The sequence below is a fragment of the Electrona antarctica genome, assembly GCF_951216825.1.
Source record: "Electrona antarctica genome assembly, chromosome: 19".
NCBI lineage: Eukaryota > Metazoa > Chordata > Actinopteri > Myctophiformes > Myctophidae > Electrona > Electrona antarctica.
Genome location: NC_136800.1, coordinates 850,951 through 874,292, shown reverse-complemented (window position 1 = coordinate 874,292; position 23,342 = coordinate 850,951). Strand labels below are relative to the sequence as shown.

The 23,342-nt window shown below is 42.6% G+C and overlaps 2 protein-coding genes and 1 long non-coding RNA gene across 3 annotated transcripts in view; 2 read left to right on the top strand and 1 right to left on the bottom strand.

The window, feature by feature from the left end:
* LOC306943765 (uncharacterized protein) overlaps nt 1–2,801 on the top strand; it is a gene marked incomplete at both ends in the record, with an annotated part of 110,756 nt that extends 107,955 nt beyond the window's left edge. Inside the window, one exon of the mRNA XM_079530295.1 lies at nt 2,418–2,801. Coding sequence (XP_079386421.1) covers nt 2,418–2,801 — 384 coding nt within the window. The remainder of the gene's footprint in view (nt 1–2,417) is intronic.
* Nucleotides 2,802–17,465: 14,664 nt separating this feature from the next.
* On the top strand, nt 17,466–18,200 carry LOC306943764 (protein rapunzel-like; the record flags this gene model as incomplete). Its single annotated transcript, XM_079530294.1, has 1 exon — nt 17,466–18,200. The coding sequence occupies one exon, from the start codon at nt 17,466–17,468 to the stop codon at nt 18,198–18,200; it is 735 nt and encodes a 244-aa protein (XP_079386420.1).
* A 2,874-nt stretch (nt 18,201–21,074) lies between these two features.
* Nucleotides 21,075–22,576, bottom strand: LOC306943408. The gene is made up of 3 exons (XR_013792402.1): nt 22,516–22,576; nt 22,350–22,417; nt 21,075–21,862 (listed from the first exon to the last, which is right to left on the bottom strand). It is a non-coding gene; the product is annotated as an uncharacterized lncRNA (long non-coding RNA).
* Nucleotides 22,577–23,342: the final 766 nt, after the last annotated feature.

Here is a 23,342-nt window from a genome sequence, read left to right as displayed (position 1 = left end):
GCCCCCCTGGCGTCTAAGCCGTTTTAATGTCAACAAAGTCACAAGATCACAACACCAGAGGGAGTTCCACAAACCACGTTCAACCCAGATATCGGCTCAAACATAAGGGGTTAAATTAATTTGTACCCATTCTGCAAACTGTTAATACAATGTTCAATCAATCAATCAATCCTTGGACCGGTGGAGATGCTATAGTCTTCAGGCAGAGGCTCTGAGACACTTAATGTTCATATTGTTCAATTCTTACAACATATGCTGAGATGGGTGTGTGTTAGAGTTCCCCAGACGTAGCGGTATAGAGGCAGAGATCTGAGAGCGTCTGGCTTTAGGTTACAGGCCACTCCCATCAGTGAAGCAGTACGTATACGTCTGTGGGGCTAGTTGTAGTTGGAGATAATGACATGGCTATTGGATGTTAACGACCAATTAGGGTTTGAGTAAATGATCCTCCTTGTCGTTTAGATCCGAGCTCCTCGTTTAATTAATCAGTGTTCTTCCTGACGTGCCATCATTCATGCTCTAAGACAAGTTTTAATACATGCTATTATCGTGTAGCCTCTTTCAACTGTCGGAGAGTGGCAAAAAAGATGTTTCATTGCAGTACGCCGAGTACGGTATTTGTGTCCGACTATAAAGATAATAATGAACAGAATAGGACAGTAACACGTATAGCCTAATAACAATATATAACATAACAACCGTGTCTCACAGAAAAGAGGGTTTGCGGTGAGCCAGACTGTTGCCTCTCACAATTTCAAAATGCTTCCGTCATACAGTCTGGAGCAACGGAAGCTCTACTACAAAGAGTACAAATATAAAGAGGAAGTGGAGCCTCCTCCACACTTCCGTTGCGTCTTTACACACAAATGTATCCTGATATAAATAGAAATCATCTCAGCATACTGTGCTTGCTGCTTGGCAGAAATGGAAATAAAAAATAAACTCTAAAGATATGTTCAAATATATTTTCGTGAATGGAAAATGGCAGCATTCTTTTTTTTTGGGGGAGGTGTTGTTCCAGACTGTATATACTGTATTCAGAGATTGTGCAATAGTTGTCTGGCCATACGCGAGACTATAAAGGGTGAGCTAACACAGGATCTCTTTGATGCAATGTCTGAGGCTTTTTGTTTGATCATACCGTACTTAACTTGAGAACTGTACTCCACTCTCAGTCATAGCCTAACCCGCAAGCTACTATTCAAGAGATTTGTGACAATTCCTGTGATCAGCATGGAGGGCAGTGCTATGTTGTACCATGAGTGACGAGGGAATTAGTCATTTAAACCAAGAGCTGGTTCACTGGAACACTGGGTCGGAACCCATTTGTGGGTATTAATATTTCAAAACATTCCCAAAAAAGCATTTGTTTCTTGAATTAAAAACAAATTCAATTATTTTTTCCCCAGTAAGAAAAATCAAAGAAATGCCATAAATTAGAAAACAAGAGCTTGAAGATCTGCTATTTTCACCAGTTTGGGTCCCCGGGCAAACATCTACAATGTTGTGTTTTGGGTCGCAGGCTAAAAAGTTTGGGAACCACTGATTTACTATCCCAACAAGTTGTTGGTCTATAAGGCCACGACCGTCTTCCCTACACCAAAACACAGTGCAGAGCCTGAAGTAAAGAATTGTGTTGTCAATGTCTCCCAAACACATTGTCACAATGATTGGGAGCAATTTATTGCACAGATTTAGCTAGTGGTTCTTTTACTTTGACAGCTGTGAGTACTTTTACCACCACTGACTTCTCCCCAGGCACGTGCACACATAGATATCAAAGGGGGCTTCAGCCCCTGCCCTAAAAACTGCCCTCTCCAGCCAAGACCTTGAATGCAGTATTTACTATGGTGACATGCCATATCATGAGCATTCAGGAGAATTGCCTTTTTCCAAACTCTCCTGAGCATGGAACGCAGCATTTTGCGTTGAAAGAATTCGTGTAGAAATCCAGGTCATATGCACACATCTCCAGTAGCTGAAGCGTACAGGGTCGTGTCTCGAAAATAGCTGATCTGCAAGCTCAAAATTGCGAAAATAGCTGATCTACAAGCTCTCAGCGCGTCGCACTGCGACGCGTTTTGGGCAAAAACAAATACCCTTTTAGGGTATTTCAGCCCCTGCCTCTCTAAATGTATTTTTTTGTGTGGCTTGCGCCTTTAATTTATATATTTTATGGAGGGACAGACAGTAGGCTGACAGGAAATGGGGGAGAGAGATGGGGGGAAGACAGACATGCAGTAAAGGCCGTCAGGATCGGGAGTCGAACCCGCGGCACACTGCCAGACTGGATTACCAGCAGCAGCCCCTGCCTCTCTAACGTTCTCTGCACGCCCCCCTGTGTCTTCATTCCATCCTCCTCCTCCTCCTTCTCCTCCTCCTCCTCCTCCTCCTCCTCCTCCTCCTCCTCCTCACAGACCCAGAACGTGATGTACGACCTGGTGTCGGAGCTGCAGGAGCGCAGCGAGGAGCTGGACAAGCGCATCGGCACGCTGGAGGACAAGCTGGACTCGGTGACGGGCTCGCTGCAGGCGCTGCCCTGCCTCATTTCGCAAGCCATAACGCAGCAGCAGCAGGACTTCCTGGACGGCTTTGTGCACAGATTCCGCTCTGGTGGGGGTGGGGGTGGCGGTGGGGGCGGGGGCGGCGGGGGAGGCGGCGGCGGGGGCGGCGGCGGCGGCGGCGGCGGCGGCTCGGAACCGCGCTCCTCGGAGCGCTCGTGGACTTCCTCCACGGCCGCACGCCACCGCCGGACGCGGTCGCCCTCCACGGCGCCGCACACCTCCTCCGACAGCGGGTGATATATATATATATATGACGACGACGACTTCGGGAGGGGGGGTTACTTCGGTAAAACCTCTGGTTGTGTTAAGTGACTCGGAGAAGAGAGTCGTATGGGGGGTCCCCATATGCTGGACCCCCATATGACTCTCTTCAAGAGGCACTTAATGCAACACCACGCCCTGGCAAACACGCACCCCCCCCCCCTGCCCCCCCCCAACCACCCCCCCCCCCCCCCAAACCTTCTCCTTCCCCACCTCTCCTACAAAATGCCCCCAACCCACTGCTGTAGTGAGTGTATCCTCGGAAGTATAGCGAGAGCAGGATTTGGGGGCGGAAGTATATACCGCTCAAGGAAATTACGTCGAGGCTTTAACAAATTCTGTTCTTCGTGAATGAAACACGTGTTGTGATTGGTCGAAAAATATCGTATTCGGGGGGGGGGGCGGGGGGATTGGGAATATACATCTGACGGATGTTCTGGGCCCGACACACTTCCGCCGATGCACTCTCTGCCTCATAGGTCGTGACCATGCATGCAGGCTTTTCTCTTCGCAGATGAGTATAAATAAGGCTTGCTTCATGGGTTGCCGAGGCTATAGACCCCCCCCAAACCAAATCATCTGCCATCTGAAATCCTCTCCTCCTCCTCCTCCTCCTCCTCCTCCGAGTGACTCTGTTCCGAGTCACTACTGAACCCGTGTCGTATACTGACTTTTCCATTCCTTCATACTCACACCCCTTCCCTGCCAGCCCCCAACCCCCCCCCCCCCCCCCCCCCCAACCCAACCCCCACTCCCACCCAACTCGATTGCCAGACATCAAATCCCGAAACCCAATTATCTCCCGTGACCGCGTCACTCTCTCAGCACAGAACTGAATCAGAGCTACTCCAAAAGAACAACGGGAAGGAATGAAGACTCAAAACAAGGAGAATCACCATCAACCCACCCAACCCCCCCCCCCCCCACACACACACACACACACACACACACACACACACACACACACACAAATACGTGCAATCCCCCGCCCCTTCCTAAATAAAAACAAACAAAAAGAAAAAAGGATAAATAAAGTGACTTAAAAAAAACAAAAAAAAACGAGATACAGTAGAGATATGGTTTATGTTTTAGCCATTGTATGGCTGTTCAAGTTAGCTTTTTTTGTAAAAGCCCTTGTATAGTTCTAAAACAAAATGACTTGAGTTCAGGGTCGCTGCTGGGGTGAGAGCTGGCTATCACACCGGAGAGTCCTTAAAACCACGAGCGGTGGGGGGGTGCTGAGGGAGGTTGGTTTGCGGAGCGAATGGGGGTTTACTTGCTGGCCCAATCGCAGCCATGGAGGACTAGAGGAGTCCATCCAAATCCGTCCCATCTGTCCATCCGACCATCATGTTCGTTTGGCGAGAGGGAAGGGGGAGAGAGTTAAAAAAAAAAAAAAAAAACTTTGGACTTCCCTTTCAAAAGACTATAGTGTCATGGGTTTCTGGCCAAGGTGACCGTTTGGAGAGAGCCATGTACGTATGCCCGGAAGCTCCGAGATCAGCACATCAGTGTTTGAACCGCACAGATGGACGGTTGGGGATGGATGGGGAAAGTGTCACGCTAAAGAAGAAGAAGACAAGGGGATGCACATGGCATTACTACTGAGTAGGATAAATTTACACAAATGCCAACTTTAAGGTTTCAGTTTCCTTGTTCTTATACCAAGGGAAAGTTGAGAGCGACTATCTTTTTTAGTTACATATTGAACATGTGATTTTTCAGTGCCTGAATGTACAAATAGTAGAGGGTTATTTAATTACTAATTTCAGAGCAAGTTTTTTACGATGTTAAACAGTCTGAATACAAGCATTGCATTCCTTTTTCAGATACATTCCTCTCAAAAAACTCAAAGAAAAATGTCTTAATGTATTGCATAACATTGCCTCCATTATCACGGTAACTCAATGTTTTGATTTTTTTTCCCTTTTTCTATTTATACTAACACCTTAAAAATGAGAAAAGATCAGAAAGAGAGAGAGAGAGAGAGAGAGAGAGAGAGAGAGAGAGAGAGAGAGAGAGAGAGATTGAGATTGAGAGAAATTTGTGGATATCTTTGTTAGAAAGAAATAGTTCACTTTAAGCTCAATGCTGCACACTCATACACAAAATAACAAATATGATGTAGTCTATCCTTTTTCACCACACATCAGAGCTTCCACTATGGTCTTCAGATAAAGGCATACAGTTGGAGGCCATCGATATTGTCCTTTTCTTTTTGCTGAGGTTTGCGTGATCTGCGCAAAAGGACAGTTAACCCATTTTGGGCGGGAACCCCTTTTGGTGTTTTAAACATTATGTTATAATTTAGCTATTGAAAAATAGCAGATCTACAAGCTCATAGCGCGCCACCGAGTGGCGCGCTACGAGCTTGTAGGTCTGCTATTTTTGAAAAATCGTGAAAATATTTATTTCAGAAAACTGGAGGATTTAGAAGGATTTTTTAAAATGTTGAGGTCAGGCCTAAATGGGTCAAATGATAAGGGACAATATCGGTGGCACCCAACTGTATGGCTTGAGGTCTACTGGGATATGTTGTCCAAACGGGCACAAGATAATAGCCAAACTGAGAAACCTATACCCTTACCCCTTTGCATGGTTCTGTGCAACAAAAAAAGATGGAGCAACATTTATTTTGGATGGCTCGATGATTTAATTTAATTATTTTTTTTTGGTTTGTTTGTTTTATTTTACGATGCTTACTTTTATTGGTTTGTTTTCTCTTTTTTTTTTATTAGGATACCTGTAGGATTTCTATAGCGTCGCAGAATCTAGAGACATGATGCAGTAATGTGATATACAGGTATAACACAACGCATTCCCTGTTTAAAATGACATGAAGAAAAGTTCATGATATTTCAAAAGAATCCTGAAAGAATACAAATAAAAGTGCTGAAGACGTGCTTATACTATAGAGAGCACTGAATTTGGTCCCTCGGTGAGCCAAACATAGTACATTATACATTGTACATTAGAGAACATATTTGGACTATACTGTAGGTTAGAATGAAGAATTGTAAAACTGGTAAAGACTCATAAAACATGCTCGGCGTAGAGTTGTGGTGATTCAATGTGAACATTTTTGAAAATATACAATCCTAGGATTCCCACAGTTTTATCACAATCTCACAATTGGAGCACGTGCAACTAACTTGTGTTGCTGCAAGCAGGACGTAGCTGGATTAGCGTGTTTTAGCATGCTGTATAAAAGTTTGTATGGTAGATAGTCTGTCTGCATTTGCGTAGACCAAAGGCCCCATTTGTCCAAATGATAAATCTTTATTCTACAACCCAGTGGACACATGGATCTTAATTATAAGCTTCTTTTTTCTTAACCACTTAAAACCCACTCGGCTGATCAGGGTCCTCCAGGGCTCTATCCACTACTATAGTATTTCCCTTCACAAAATCTCTGAACAGCTAATAGATTTTCACCGAATGTTCCCTCCCCCCCCCCCCCCCCCCCCCCCCAGAAAAAGGGACGGAGTATAGGGGTTAATGTGGTTAAACTTAAGTCAAAGCCTGTGAGAGCAGGTGCCATGCAGCACCCACAGGTTCTGTGCTGGCCAAAGAGACCACTTAATTTAACCCATTTAGACCTGAGGACGATTCTACAAAATGTCTTCTATACATCCTGACAGTTCTCTGAAAAACCTCATGCTTCCACGTCTGTCGTTCTCAAACATTTTCATGTCGAGGACCCCCAAAAATATATGACATTGGCCGCCGACCCCCATCTTGAAAATATATATAGTTCCAGCGATCCCCCAGAAGCAAAGATTTGAGTTAAAAACGTTCGCTCTGAAAGAATATATATTCAAAGATTTGTGCCACATTTTCACGATTTTTCAAAAATAGCAGGACAGATAGCAGGACCAAAAGGGGTTCCCGCCCAGAGTGGGCTAATAACACATTCAGGTTACTCTGAATGGGACATAATCAAGTATGAATCTTAGGTGTTCTTTTTGTATTACTTGAGTTAATGAAGCATGAGTCTCTCACCCACTCGCATCTGATCCCCCCTCACTCTAAGAGCTATATGCTCCAATAGGCCTCTTCAATATGAAGGGACCATGTCACTCCATTACTGTCTACTGCGTGGTCTCAGTTTCAATGAGTGCCCTTCATATCAGTGAGTCAGGACGTTTGGACACGAGTGTGGGGACTCGACGCTTGATTATGACCTCAACTGCCCGTTCCGAGCGTATATATAACCGAGATCTCAACCTCTTCATTACTAGTGTCTTATTTGTCATCTGTCATCATTAAGAACATTAAGAACTCATCCTCATCGTGCCCATAGAAGATTCCCAAAGGGGCCTGCGGCGAAGAAGATTTTAGTGGTTCCAGAGAGAATGCGAAAGAAAGAAAGAAAGAAAGAAAGAAAGAAAGAAAGAAAGAAAGAAAGAAAGATAGAAAGAAAGAGAAAATAAAAAGCCGGGGAGCCTCCAGGGTCATGCCCCGTGTTGCACTTAGTGTGTAATATTCTGTTACACCAGGAGACATCACAGATGCTCGAGTGTCTTCCCCCAGAGAGAAGGGAGAGAACTGTCATTAACCCATTTAGACGTGAGGCAAAGTCTTCTGAATCCTAAACGTTTTCTGAAAAACCTGTTTCTATGTGTCAGTGGTGCTCAACCTTTTTCACGTCAAGGACCCCAAACATTATCTGTATTTGGCGCTTATAGACCCCCATCTGAAAATATTGTGTTCCTCCAGAAGCAAGGATATGAGTTACAAAATGTTTACTGTGAAAGAATATACAGTATATGCTAGGATTTACACACAGATCTACAAGCTCGTGACGCGATATGAGCTGCTATTTTTCAACAGCTAAAGTTTCAAATAATGGTTAAAGTGGTTAAAAAGCTAAGGCGACACATGATGCGTCCTAAATGGGTTAAGGACTTCCTTCCATCCTTCCTCGAGAGGGAGAGGGAAAGAGAAAGAGTGAGGACGATATAGAGAGAAAGAGGGCGGCATAGAATGGGGGGGGGGGGAGACATGTGACAGATGTCCATTTTGAGCCCATGCGGGGGGAGGGGGGGGGGCGTCGTCCCGTCATGAATACGACCTCATTGTAGACGTCACAGAACAAACGGGGACGACCAGACACACGCACACGCACACACACACGCACACACACACACACACACACGCACACGCGCACGCGCACACACACACACACACACCTTGTCATGCAGTATAGGAAAACAATAATATGCAGTATAGAGAGGACATGAAGGTCTCCTAACCACTTTAACCCTGGCGAGCGTCCCTTTGTTTTGGGCAGGTCCAATTAAGTAGCCGAATCCCACCCCCACACCCTCCTCCACACACACACACACACACACACACTCAAAATAAATACGCGAAAATACCCTATAATAAAACTGTACAAGCGTATACCGTGCGCACCGATTAAGTTCCTTTAAAAAAATAAAATAAAAGAGGGCTTAAGTGGTTAAACTTATTAGTAGAATGTTTTTATTTTGTATTTATTTATTTTTGTTCAGTGCATTTTGTTTCCCCTCTGATGGTTTATAGGTTATTACGTTAGTAATCCTGTCATAGGTCACTCTCTTTTTATCCAATCAACAATGAAGAACTTAACTGCCCAATTAATGCCATTCCAATGAATTTGATGGTGATCTGATTTTGCTCCATTAAATAAAAGAAAAGAAAAGAAAAAAAGGAAAAAGAATTACAGTCACAACTCGGTCGTATAGTGAGACGATCGGGACATTCATGACGACATTCTGATGATGGTATAAAGTCAAGTGAATAGAAGTCCATCCCACAAAATGTTTGTACTAATCCAGAAGAGTAGGCTTTCCTCGTAGAGAAAAAGGCATCAGAATGTACATCTACTAAACAAAAAAACAGAGTGGTGGGGAGAAAAGAAAAAAAAAAACCCAAAAAACGTGGAGAAAAAAAAACTGTAAACCGTCATTGTTCTGTGTACACTGCCACATGAATACATACTGTACGTAGTAGCACTGGAATAAATCAACTTTTAATGGATGGCAAATGGGTTTTACATGGTATGTTTCTCTGTATGCTGTACGCTGTTCCTTCATTTTGCAGGTGAATTTTGTCCTAGCAAGGAGAGACATCAAGGTCAAATCATTAAAGACTATCTTCAGCTACGCATGGGCGCGACTCTCTTCTTTTTTTCTGGTAGGGGGGGGGGGGGGGGGGGGGGGGCTTTTAAAAAAAGGCCCAAAATAAATCGTAATCATTCAAGGTTTTGTATTATCCTTAGGTTCATGAACATATTACAAATGTGATGAGGTCATGTGCTTACCTCATCACATTTGGGCCATTTTTAGCCCAAGGAGTGTATTTCGTGCACAACTAATGCTTGGAATAGATTCAGAATCATGAAACCCCCCTAGTTTGACATGTCACATGCTACTTAAAGCACAAATAAAATTTGATTTGTTTTGCCTTATAGGTTTTTAATGGTACTCCCAACGTTCAACCCCTGAACTTACCATGATCCACAATTTATATAAAGCTCTATTTTTAATGTTATTTGGATGAACCTAAGGATCATTAAAAAGACCTTGAACGATTACGTTTGCAATTTATTTTGGGTCAAATCTCAGATTGACTGGCCTAATGTGGTCTTTTCATTGTAGGTATTTTTGTTCATGCTCTCAGTGAGAGCAACTATAGTAGTGGGCGATCAGGGACTTGTCGCTGACCATTTGGTTGCCCTACTCGTATATATTTGTGCTGCCCGCCCGATCCTGACGAGAGTGCTGCGTTCTCTCATGCAGATCGGCTGCTTGTGAGGACGCACCACACGGGTGCTCGTTATTACGTGGCGGAGCCACAGAGAAAATTGTTATTCATGAGGGTCGGCTTGGCACTTTTTGCCACATTTTGTTGCCCCCCCTCGGCGTGTTGCCCTACGCGCAGTGCATATTGCGCGTATAGGTAGCGACGGCACTGTACGGTGCGATTGTCTTCAATGGACACTTCAACAGGACTTTGCATCAGTCACTCAAAACATTTGAACAGTGTGTGTCCGTCTGTTTGCGACCAGCTAATCTCTGGCACTGTTGCTGGCCCGGTCGCTGAAAAACACACACTCCCTGGAGGCCAGAGCAGAACCGATTTAAAAATAATAATAATAATAATAATATTACTCCTACAGATTTTGACCAAAAATCACGCAAATCAGTACACAGCATCTCTATAGTCATGTGATCAACACAGATCTGTCAGAATTTCCAGATTGGCTAAGTTTGGCTTCGAACGTTTGCCGGATTGGTCCGTTTTGAACAAATCATGAACGCAGCTTGCGATTTCTGTGAAATTATGTGTACACACATTTCCACGAGGCAGAGGAAAATGCCACTTGAAAGTATTCGAATCAGCCTCATGTCTGCACTATAACAGGCCATTTTGAACTATAACTACAAAGGTCTGCATGAAACATTGCACAAACACTCTTGGAACTAAATGCCTCAAATCATGAATATTAAATATATTAATTATTATGCCAATATATGGCAAGTATATGCAGAATATAGCCTATGCAGAATATAGCCTATATAAGGCATATTCAGGTTCATATATGTGGACAAATAGGAAATCTATGTACCATATAGAGTATTATGCAATTTATATTTCCATGTGGGGGGTGCGTCAGCTAGGTCAGGAGGTAACAGGGGGTGCATGGCCAAAAAGGTTTGGGAACCGCTGCTGTATACAGTTAATATGTATGTGTGTGTTAAACCAACCAAATGCTCAGACACAGCCAGCCAGCCAGCCAGCCAGCCAGGCACACACAAAGCTACTTAATGAAGTGGTTGCACCACTTAAAAATGGGTACCCTGCAGACTACTGGCAGCCTACGAGTGTGTATGCATGCACTTAACTGTAACTGGAGGAGCATGTGTCCCCAACGGGCATCGTTTCCAACAGCCTTGTTGATAATTAACATTATAAATATGCAGTCCTCCATATCGACATATTACAAAAATAGGTGAACTGTAACATACAAGATGCACGCGCGCACGCACGCACTCGCACACGCACACGCACACACACACACTGTACACACACACACACACACACACACACACACACACACACACACACACACACACACACACACACAGTGGGTAGGTAGGGCATGCCACACCACCCATTAATGTTCAAACCTTGCTTAACGAGCAGCTATTCATGTCCAAGTGGATAAATGATGCTCAGCTTGGTTAATTATCCATGGCCCAATCAGCTTGTGGCAGCAAGCCAATATCCCATGGGAGCAGCAGGTCACCCTGTACAGTTACTGTAGTTGTTGCTACAATACACTAGCCTGTAGTTGTTGCTACAATACACTAGCCTGTAGTTGTTGCTACAATACACTAGCCTGTAGTTGTTGCTACAATACACTAGCCTATAGTTGTTGCTAATGTATGGTACAACAATACACTAGCCTGCTACAGTTACACAATAGCAGCATAGCAGACAGTGGTTCTCTCATGAGACACAGGGCTTCTTCTTCATGTCCTCCATTATGTTCTTTGTCTTTGTCCTTTTATTTATGAATGTGTGAATGTGTGTATGTATAGTTCTCATCGGGCCCGAAACTTAAGGCCCGGCCCTAAACTGGGCCCTAACTGATCAGGCCCGAGGCCCGGCCTGGCTAATTAGCATTGATTTTAGGCCCTAAAACATCGGGTCGGGTCGGGTCGGGTTTGTGCAGAATTTGAGAACTCTACACAAAAGTGAAACGCCAGTCAGCACCATCTTCATAATAGATAAATACACAAACAGACAGAACAGAACTATTATTTTTATTATTATAAAAATAAATTCAATATATACATATATTTTTTCGGCCTAAAATGTATGCTAATCAGTCTGGCCGGGCCCCTACTGATTAGCATACATTTTAGGCCCGACCCGGCCCATAAAACGTCGGGCTGGGTCGGGCCTGGTGGGGTTCAGGTAGAGTTTAAGAACTCTAGTACTATGTACTGTACTGTATGCGTTTGTGCGTTTGTGCGTGCGTGCGTGCGTGCGTGCGTGTGTGTGCGAGTCTTGATCCAACTCTTTAGTTTACACTAATGTTTAAGGAACAAACAGAAGATATTGGATGGAGCCCGCACACCACAGGTACAAGAAAAACGTTCTTTATTGAGAATTCTGACAACGTTTCGATCTATTTGATCTTCATCAGGTCAGGTCGTGCGTGTGTGTGTGTGTGTGTGTGTAGGATGTGCAATTTCCCTATAAGGTATGGATGAGCAGAGACAACATTTACAAGAACTGGTGTTTTTTTTTTCTTCCAATAGTGCTCTACTTGAGGGTAGAAATGATCTTGGCCATTTACAGATGTCGCTGGTGAATTACATGTATGTGTGCAGAGATCTGTTTTAATTAATTAATTAAAATATGAATCCAATTAAGTGTCCCTGGCTGTTCCGGGCACTTCATAATAGCAGAAAAGGGCAGAAAAAGGTGAACATTTGGTGAAAACAGCAGACTATTTTCAGTAAAGAGATTTGGAGTAGAGGAGAAAAGGAGGGACCCAAGGAAAAACACCTGGGAGACCCCGTTCAACAAAGTACCCCCTCCGGAGGCTCAAGAAGGCGGGCCTTCCCACTCCCCTCCTCACCACCTTCTACAGCTAGGGGCACCATTGAGTCAATCCTGACCTAATAATAATGATAATGAATTGCATTTTAATAGCGCTTTTCCAAGTGCTCAAAGCGCTTTACAATGGTTCATTCATTCATATATTGGGAGGTGAAGCGGCGAACAGTCGACGCCAGTGTCCTCACTTCCCACATTCACACCCCAATGGTGGCAAAGCTCACACCGACAGACTCATTGGAGGCAACGTGGGGTTCAGTGTCTTGCCCAAGGACACTTCGACATGTGGACAGGAGGAGCCGGGATTCGAACCGCCGACCCTGGGGTCATTGGACGACCTGCTCTACCTCCTGAGCCACAGCCGTCCATAATCTACAGCTTCACCTCTTGGTTCGACAGCCTCAAGGCACAGGAACAACACCAGCTGAATGGGGTGGTGAAGACAGCTGGGAGGATCATCGGTGCCTCTGTCCCCCCCTTGTTGGTGCTCTATAAAGAGCGCTGTGCCAGAAGAGCCACCAGCATCATTGGGGACCCCCATCATCCCTCCCACGGCCTGTTTGTGCTCCCATGCACCCTCTGGGAAAAGGTACATGAGCATTAGGGCAAGGACAACAAGGATGAATAACAGTTTTTTCCCAAGTGCAGTGAGGCTCGTAAACTTAAATGATAGTGGATTTTAGATTTGAGTTTTACACCATTTGGATTTTTAGATAGGCTATTGAATTTTAGATTTGAAGTTTTATATTTGTGATCGGCAAAATAATTCAGTGTTTTTAATGGCACCTGTCTTTTAAAACCTGTGATCATGCTGACAGTTGAATAAACATAAACCTAGAAAAATGTCCAACGTCACCTATAGCAGTAGTGAGATGTGACCTTTAACAACGGCATCATGTGTACGTTTGAATTAAGCTTTTTGAATGTTCAACGCCATACTATTGTTATGACTTTAAATCCAGTGGAGTTTTAAGAATGAAAAAATTAAAAATAAACTGCGCCCCCTGCCAGGATCGCTAAAGAAGGAAAGGTTAAGCAAGGGAAAAAAAAGTAATCAGTGATCCGGTTTGATATCAATAATAAAGCTTATCAGACGGAACGTTATGCCAGAAGCAGTTGCCGGTTGGATTCCTATTCTGGCGGAACCTTCCGTCAGAAGCAGTACATTTGTTAACAGGCGACACCCTTACAAGACAATTGAAGGGCCCTGGCAGCTCTTCCCTAGGTGCTTACAGCTTGTTGCTCCAAGCCCAACTATAACTGATAGTCCATGAGCCAGACCCCCCTAATTTGCGCGTTAATTACGAAATGAGTGGGCAAATTCTTGTTTGAATTTTTGACTAGCTGTACATCTCTACTTCACATTTTTGTATGATAACAATCGCAGACTAGCAGCTTAGTGGTAGTTATCATGCATTGAATACATGCACCCCTATATTGCCACATGCAAATTGTGACAACAAATATATGATCAACTTGTGAACCTTACTTTGTGCAGAGACCAATGAAACCACTTTTCTGCATAATTCAAATATGGGGAATTGATTGGAATGGTTATTTTACTTCCACAAAACTTCCATATATGCTTAAATGGGCTTTTAATGCAGTATTCTGCACACACATCTAAGAAATGTTAAATAAGGCTTGCAAATATCCCCATTTTGGAAGTGTGTGCTAAGAACCAACATGTTCCTAATGGCTATAGACCATTCTAAGCTTTAATATGAGTGGTAACATGTGTTTATACGTTTTGTAACTCTAGAGATATAATCAGAAACACGAGCCAGGGCCATAGCTATAGAATCAAATGGGTGGGCAAAGCTGGTGTGATTTTTTTTGACTTGTTGTGCATCTCTACTTCACAGTTTGGCATGATAACCATTGCAGACACATAGCTTAGTGGTCGTTATCATGCATTGAATATGTGGACCCCTATATTACCACACACATTCTTAAAAAAATATATGATCAACATTTGAGCCATTATTGTGTAGAGACCTATAATCACACCTTTCTACATAATTCAAGTATGGGTAATTGATTGGAATAGTCAATTTACTTATTCAATACTTTCATATGCTTAAATGGCTTTTTAATGCAAAATTCTGCACACAAATGGAATCATTTGAAAATAAGTCTTTCCCAATTTGAAAGTATTTGCTGAATGAGGACATCAACACATTACGTCACCAGCTTTTCTGTGCACAACGTGGAGCACTTGAGTCGAGCCAGCTGACACCATGCAAGGACTGTCTTTTCATGCATGCCATGCGTGCCAAATACCAGGCTGGCATTTGGAGAGGGAGTCTTCAACAACACCTGCAAGTCCCAAGCCCAGTTCGCAGTCGCAAATGCAAGTCGCACTTAAATTGCTAAATCGCTCAGATTCAGATTCAATTTGGGTTTTGACTTGAGCATATGCAGCATATGCTCAAGTCAAAACCCAAATTGAATCTGAATCTGAGCGATTTAGCAATTGAACATCTCAAAGACTAAATCCATTGTATTTGGATCACAGCATATGATATGCTGTGATCCAAATACAATGGATTTAGTCTTTGAGATGTTCAGGACCATCCTATTGTTCACCACCCACTCTGATATGTTCTGTAGTTCCTTGTTGAGAGCTACAGACAGATCTTCCACATTAGTGGCAGACATATACAAAGTAGTGTCATCAGAATACATGGCTATATTGGCCCTGTCTAAGACCAGTGGCATGTCATTTGTAAATATAGTGAACAACAAAGGACCTAAGCAACCTTAGAGAGGGTTGCCCGCAAGTGCGGGCAACCTTAGAGAGGTGTGCCCGCACTGCTGAGGTGAGGTGACCAATCAACCAATAAACAGAACACTTCAAACATTAAAATGCATTGGGAAATTCCAGGATGTACCACTGTCCTTGACCAACACTTCCCCACAGTCATTTCCCAAAGCCGGCCGGCAATGTTAGTCAAATGGAAGCCGCTGTGTACTAAGGCCCCATTCAGGGCAGCGGGAAGGTATTTACAGTAGGAGGTGCTGAACGTTTAGGAGGGGGTGCGCACGTGTAAGCGCACGCCACAAAATGTGCATGCACACACCTCATGCACGCACATTTGTGCATTTTCACACGGAAAAGTGGCTTTTACTTTCCCTCTCTCCACACGCAAGTTATATGAACAAACATTTTGATCAATATTTTATTTCATTGAGACACTTCAGCTCAGATTGACCATAGACCATTTATTGCAAAGCTATTGCATGTGAGTATGGCGGTGTGGCTCTGCTCATGTGATATCAGATGATCTGTGTACCTAGACACAGGTCTGATATCACATTTGATATCTCCGATTATCTGTGCACCAAGACACATCTCTGATATCAACGATCCCCCAGAGCAGAGCCAAAGATATAATAATCCATGAACAACAATACACAGTAATAACACATGATTCAACACAATGAAACACATCAACACATGATTCAACACAATGGATCTACACAATCGCAAACAATACAATAATATCCCATAACCCCTGGACTAAGAACTACAGGGAGGAGGCCGAGGAGGTGGGGGAAATTTTAACGCAGACGCCGCACAAGCTGCTTGACAGCTCAGCATGGAGAAAGAGAAGTGAGCTGAGGCTGCTTAAGTAGCCGCCTGAATTGCACTGTGGGAATGAGGGCGAGGCAGCTGATTTAAAGAAGCAGAATGAATTACTAGGGGGAATGAATGAGGGGAACTATATATACATATATAATAACCATCTGCCTTCCGTGCCGCAATGAACTAACGCTTTGCTTGATTTTTGTCACGGACATACAAAATAAATGGTTATAATTTTACCAGAAACCCAAAAACCTAGTCCTAAATGTATACGAACGGACTCATAATGTGCCATAGTGACTATGCCTGTGTGCTACACATTTTAAAGGGGGGCTAATTCAAGAAGAACAGTCTCATTGTGGCCATGACATCTATTTAGCCCTTGCCTTTTCATCTTATTATAGACCACTAATTCAAATGTGTAGGCTATAATTATGACAAAATCTAACAATAATAAAAACATTACATACTGATGATTGCACCTGACTTGAAAAGGCAAAATGGTTGAAATTCTTCCATGTACACAAATACATATGGCTGAGATTTCAGTTCTTTATTTCTTGTTCTCAGTTCTCTATTTGCTGAAAATGTTTAGTCAAATGATTTGTGGTTTGTCCGCAAACGTCTTTCCAAGTTCTCTTTCTTCACCATCACTGTTCAGTTCTTGCTGATGAGACAAATAATTACAGTAGAATAATGATGAGAGAGCTCTATCCAGTTACAAATACATATGGCTGAGATTTCAGTTCTTTATTTCTTGCTCTCAGTTCTCTGTTTGCTGGAAAGTTCTTGTGAAATGATTTGTGGTTGGCCACCAAGTTCCCTTTATTCACTATCACTGCATATAGTTGTACAACATGTCTTTTGTGTCATGCCGTCTGTTCCCAAACTCATTTAACTGATGTCTTGTCTCAGTAGTAGTAGCTTAATAAACAGGTCAATCCTGTGTTAATTCACTCTATCCCACTCAAGAGTAGTAGTGGTTTCCATTAAGGTGAACAAGTATTCAATGTTGATGAGAAAGTCTTAGAACATGCGCACCGGTGGTGTGATGTAAGGAATTATGCCAGTGGAACAATGAAAGAGCAACAATGAAAGGCAGCTATTAGCAAACATTACTTCTAGCTGTCTGTCTTGTCTTGCATCCTCACCTGACATTAATGAGCATGTCATCCCGACACTTCACCAGTCACCAAAATAATTCAAACTAATTATTTAAATATGTTGATATATTGTAGACATTATAACCAACATAAAAGTCTTGCCAGTCTTGTACGGACATGTTGATGACCCCAGACACATGCAATTAACCAGAATTAGGCGCCGATACGGTGATACATACAGCATATTTATTAGGCATAGTAACAGAAATCTGTTTTGAACATATACATAAAATGATTTATTTAATTATTATTATCTTCCCCTCCTGTCCGATGGGGGGGGGGGGCTGTGCCTGGGGAGAGGAGGTGCGTGGACCAGGCGCCGTCGACAGGACCGGCTGCCAGAAGATCATTGATGACGATAGCTCCAAGTTGAAGGAGGGCCTGGTAACGGTACTCATCTCTTCAGCAGCAGCCATGGTGACCCCTATTTTCGGTTTGGCTGGCTCCCTTATCCGGTTGGTGCTGAACCAAGTGGACGATGAAGACATCCGCACGCTGAAGCGTGAGTTTGGCACGGTCAACTGTGCCCTTGACAAGCTGTCCCAGCAGAACAGCAGCGCCTTGTTGCAGATCAAGAAGGAAACTGTAGATGGCCAGTACTTCCATGTGGAGCAGAACCTGAAGAACCAGTTCCGGAAGTACATGGAGATGCTGGAGGCACAGCGCAAGCACCGGGACGGAAAGAAGATTGACTTTACGGAGAGCTACGACAATAACCTCGGTGACCAGAACCTGCACTCCCTCTACGAGGATGTGGTAGGCACGCCTAAAATCTTCGGCCAACCAATCCTGGAAGTGTACCTGGAGCACTCACGGGGCGACCGCCCCAGCATGGAGCGTCTCTGCACCCATCTCAAAATCCTCTTCTGCATCGGCCTCATCGCCCTCATGGGCTATGCTGCTATCATTGAAGATGAAGAAGAAGACCTGATGAAGGAGGAATGGTCCAAGAAGATGGAGGCTGTGCAGAAGAAGATGGAGGAGGCTCTGCAGAGGTGCAAGTGAGGAAGAGGAGACATGATGATCTCACCTGTTGACATGTTGATATTTAGGGCTTTATCCACATTCCCTTCTATCGCTCCAGATTCCTTCTGCTTCTTCTTCCCTCACTGAGTACTGTGTCTACTCTGCATCCACACGAGTTCGCCAGAAGAAATTAAACTAGTACAGAAAGTGCATTTGACCTATTAATCATAGATGTGAAAGCTATCTAATTTGTCTGTCTGCATATTGTCACTGTCCGGTGGAAACCTTGTATGTCCAAAATCCGAAACACATGAATTGGTTAAATATGTCTGATTAAAAAACACTTACCGGTAACTACTTTCTCTTTCAAAATGTTTCAAAAATAGCTAAAACTGTTGATCTACAAGCTCACAAGCTCTACAAGCTCACAATGCATCATCTATATTTTCACTTTTGCACAAGACTGTTTTGTATGACAAAACAGGCCATACATTTACAAGAAAAAAACAAAGTTTAAATATGGAGATATTAGGTTTCTGCCAGACTATGATGATATTGTTGTATATTTTGACATTATGTCTCTCAGAGTATGTCATAATTGAATACTTTAACTCCAAAATCAGCCAGTTTACATAGAGAAGCTGAGTTACTGACATGCCCAAATGGGAGTCAGGATCAGAATTGCTTTTAACCTAAACAATGCTTTGTTTAGCTTCTGATAGGGAAAGACCAAGGGCCAGCCATCTTGCTTTAAGGTGAAGACACACACACACACACACACACACACACACACACACACACACACACACACACACACACACACATCCTATCGGAAAAGTAAGCCCCGTTTTTAGGTTAGACCCACTATGGGCTGTTTGATGTTTGTGGAATAAAGCATGGGAGTTAGAGAAGAACAGAGGACAGAAAGAAGAGGGAAATGGGGAACCAGGCGCTCTGTAGCGGGTGCCCCTTGGACGGGGAGGCCTAAACATGCTGTAACTGGAACTAATGAATGTATGTAACTATATGGAAGCTGCTTTATCTATTAAATGATGGACATGCATTTCAACCAAGTGGCTAAACCAAGGAATTGGTAATATAATCCACAAACCCTGAGTACAAGATACGACCATATGTAGACAGTTATGAAATGTGGTAACACTTGCAGATACGGTTCATGAACTAATGATTAACTAATGATTAACTAATACATTAGTTAAGCATTAGTTAATCATTAGTTCATCACAATTCATCATGAATCATGATGAATTCATCATGATTCATGATGATGATGATTCTGATGATTCATCATGAATCGTCATTAGTTAACCACGATTTGTAGATGATTTATAGATCTAATTTTTCCGCCCAAATCTATGCCCAGGATGAGTGCTCATAGGCGGGTAGGTCTCTCAGTCTCTCTGGAGGTCATTCCTGGTTGTACCCATGGGTCATTTTACTCAATTCTTTGCCCACGATGGGTGCTCAAAGGTTGGTAGGGGTCTGTCCGGAGCTCTCCCTGGTGCTTTATGGATCATTTTTGGACCCCCCCCATTTTGCCCAAATCTATACCCAGGATGAGTGCTCATAGACGGGTAGGGTTAGTGAGCAGACTCGGTCTCTCTGGAGGTAATTTTTCTCAATTCTATGCCCACGATGAGTGCTCAAAGGTGGGTAGGGGTCCCTGGTGTTTTATGGATCATTTTTGGACTCACCCATTTTGCCCAAATCTATACCCAGGATGAGTGCTCATAGACGGGTAGGGTTAGTGAGCAGACTCGGTCTCTCTGGAGGTAATTTTTCTCAATTCTATGCCCACGATGAGTGCTCAAAGGTGGGTAGGGGTCCCTGGTGTTTTATGGATCATTTTTGGACTCACCCATTTTGCCCAAATCTATACCCAGGATGAGTGCTCATAGACGGGTAGGGTTAGTGAGCAGACTCGGTCTCTCTGGAGGTAATCTTTCTCAATTCTATGCCCACGATGAGTGCTCAAAGGTGGGTAGGGGTCCCTGGTGTTTTATGGATCATTTTTGGACTCACCCATTTTGCCCAAATCTATACCCAGGATGAGTGCTCATAGACGGGTAGGGTTAGTGAGCAGACTCGGTCTCTTTGGAGGTCGTTTTTCCTCAATTCTATGCCCACGATGAGTGCTCAAAGGTGGGTAGGTCTCCCTTGTAGAGGTCTCCCTTGTAGTTTATGGGTAACTTCTGGACATTATAATCATGAACTACCAATACATTTTACTTACTTACTAGAGAGTTGCACTCTATTAATGATTAACTATCATTAGTTAATAGTTAGTTAATTGATATTTGCACCCCAAAGTAAAGTGGCAACATCATCATCATGAACTACCATTACATTGCACTTACTTACTAGAGAGTTGGACTCTATTAATGATTAACTATCATTAGTTAATAGTTAGTTAATTGATATTTGCACCCCAAAGTAAAGTGGCAACATTTTCATCATGAACTACCATTACATTGTACTTACTTACTAGAGATTTGGAATCTATTAATGATTAACTATCATTAGTTAATTGATATTTGCACCCCAAAGTAAAGTGACAACATTTTCATCATGAACTAGCTGTAGTTAACAGTTAGTTAATGGTTATTTGCACCCCAAAGTAAAGTGACAACATTTTCATCATGAACTAATCATGAACTCATGATTAACTAATCATGAATTCATCATGAACTGGATATATGGACACAAAGTCACATCAATATAAATAATAGTGAATGCAAAACAATACAATACTAACAATACATTACAATCTGAATCCAAATGTACAATTACAAGCCACCTTCAATATTGCCAATTTTTGCCATTTTTTTATTTACAGTAACCCCCCCCACACCCACACACACACACTCTCTCCCCCCACACAGAAACTAAAAACTAAAATAAAAACACTTAACACAAACAAAAATATACCACAAAATAAATAAAGTATTATACAAAATACAAATGTAAAATACAAAAGAACAACAAAACAAAAGCAAGGAAGTAGGCAGAGGACACAGGCCGAGGGGCAGGCCGACACCAGCCAACTGGGCCAACAGCGGGTGAGCTAGATACAGCCCTGGCGCAAACGCCAATGGACTGGCATCCACACATCTGGCCCACCTGCTGCCCGCCAAGGCAAGGCCTTTAACAAAGCCAACAACAGTGCTTATCCAAATCAGCAGCACAATTTTTCCTCTCAACTATAAAACTAAAGTACTTGTTAAGATCATTGCTTATCCAATATGGTTTGACACAACTATGAAACAAAATGACCTGGCTCTTATAAATATAACACAGTCAACAATGAATAGTAATTGTTACATGGCCACTTATTACCAAATAGACATAGAAAAATGACTACAACAGTAATATGAAAAATAACAAACAAAAAGAAAAGCCGGAAAAAATATGAAAACCCTTAGTTCCCAAAGTTTGTTTTTGTTCTCGTTGGGGCTCTTTTATCTGAACTGTGACAGTGTTCGATTGGTCTTTGTCCTACCACACAAACCATGGATCTCGCCACCCAGTATGCACTGGGAATCTATCTGGGGAATCGTTGGGTATGGAGACAGTGGAGCCTCACATGCACCTTGGCTCCTCGATGGATGGGAAGGGAAGCGCTGTCCTCTTCTCCACGTGAGATGCTCCAAGGGATGGGGATGGGATCTAAAAAACCTGACCTATGATAGATCACACAAGATCCAAAACCCCATGAATTAGCATAAATGAACACCTTTTTAACTTGCATTAATTAGCTTAATCATGTTCTTTTTATAGTAATCATGTATTTAAAATACATTGAAAACCATTCAAAATAATTCAAAACACTTATTTTCTTTTACAATGTTTAATATTCAATGAACTGTTCCTTTTCCACAAAAATAAAAATAGTATGAAATGCTCCTTTAAGTATCACAATGTAATGAGTTAAATTGCATAAAGTGCACATTCAAAAGGTTTACAGGGTGTTTTGTGCAGTAACTAGGGGGTATTTATGACGCAAATGTGCTTAGTATGTACCCTTAAAATGTACCTTCAGTCACTATAACCCACCGTCTTTCAAAGTTAAACTTAAATACTTAAATGTAACAATAAATCATTGGCAGGATGTATTGTGGCTAAACACCATTTAAGATAACCATCTTTGTTCTACATTGTCTCACTCACCACTTCATGAATGCTGAGACTGCAATGTCACCTGGCTGCTCAGTGATTTGCAACACTCTCACACTGCTCTGCAAAGTTCAAAATGACACAATACACAAATCAGGAGTTGCCTAACAACATTAAGAATGTGAATGATTTGAATTGGAAGATTATGTTTTAGTCTTACCAGGCAGATTGCAAAAGATTGTCTCTCTGTGTTTGTTTACAACAGCACATGAAGAACCAGCCATGTGTTCAATTGAACAGGAAAAGGACGTTTTCCTGCTTAAATACTAACAGGAAGTAGAATCACTGGTAGGCTGGACACAAATGCTTACAGGCTCACTGATTGGCCACTGGCAATCACAGAGCCAGGTAATTTTAATCCTTTAATACCTGTTAGACACCCTGTTTGTTTTGCATTTTTTCTCTTTCATGTAAATAGCTTGTTTTGTATTTTAAACAGACTTGTGGAGCAACATTTTAGAACTTAAATGTGTGTTATTTCAAAAGCATTTTAGATCGTTTTTAACACTTGTAAATTGGCTGCCTGCTTTCAAGCCTGGGTAGGCTGAATTAAAAAATAGTTAATAGGATACATACGTTCATTTCAGTGATTCTTTTTTTACAGTGAATGAATGCATTTAAGTTATATACAATATATCTAAAATGTTGCTCTACAAGTCTGATTAAAATGCCAAGAAGCTATATACATGAAAGGGAAAACAAACAAACAAACAAACAAGATGTCTAACACGTTTTTGCAAAGGGTTAAAATTACCTGGCTCTGTGATTGCTAACCTAAGTGGCCAATCAGTGAGCCTGTAAGCGTTTATGTCCAGCCTACCAGTGATTCCACTTCCTGTCAGTATTTAAGCAGGAAAACTCCCCTTTCCTGTTCAATTGAACACATGGCTGGTTCTTCATGTGTTGTTGTAAACACACACAGAGGAACAATCTTTGCAATCCACTTGGTAAGACTAAAAAATAATCTTCCAATTCAAATCATCCACA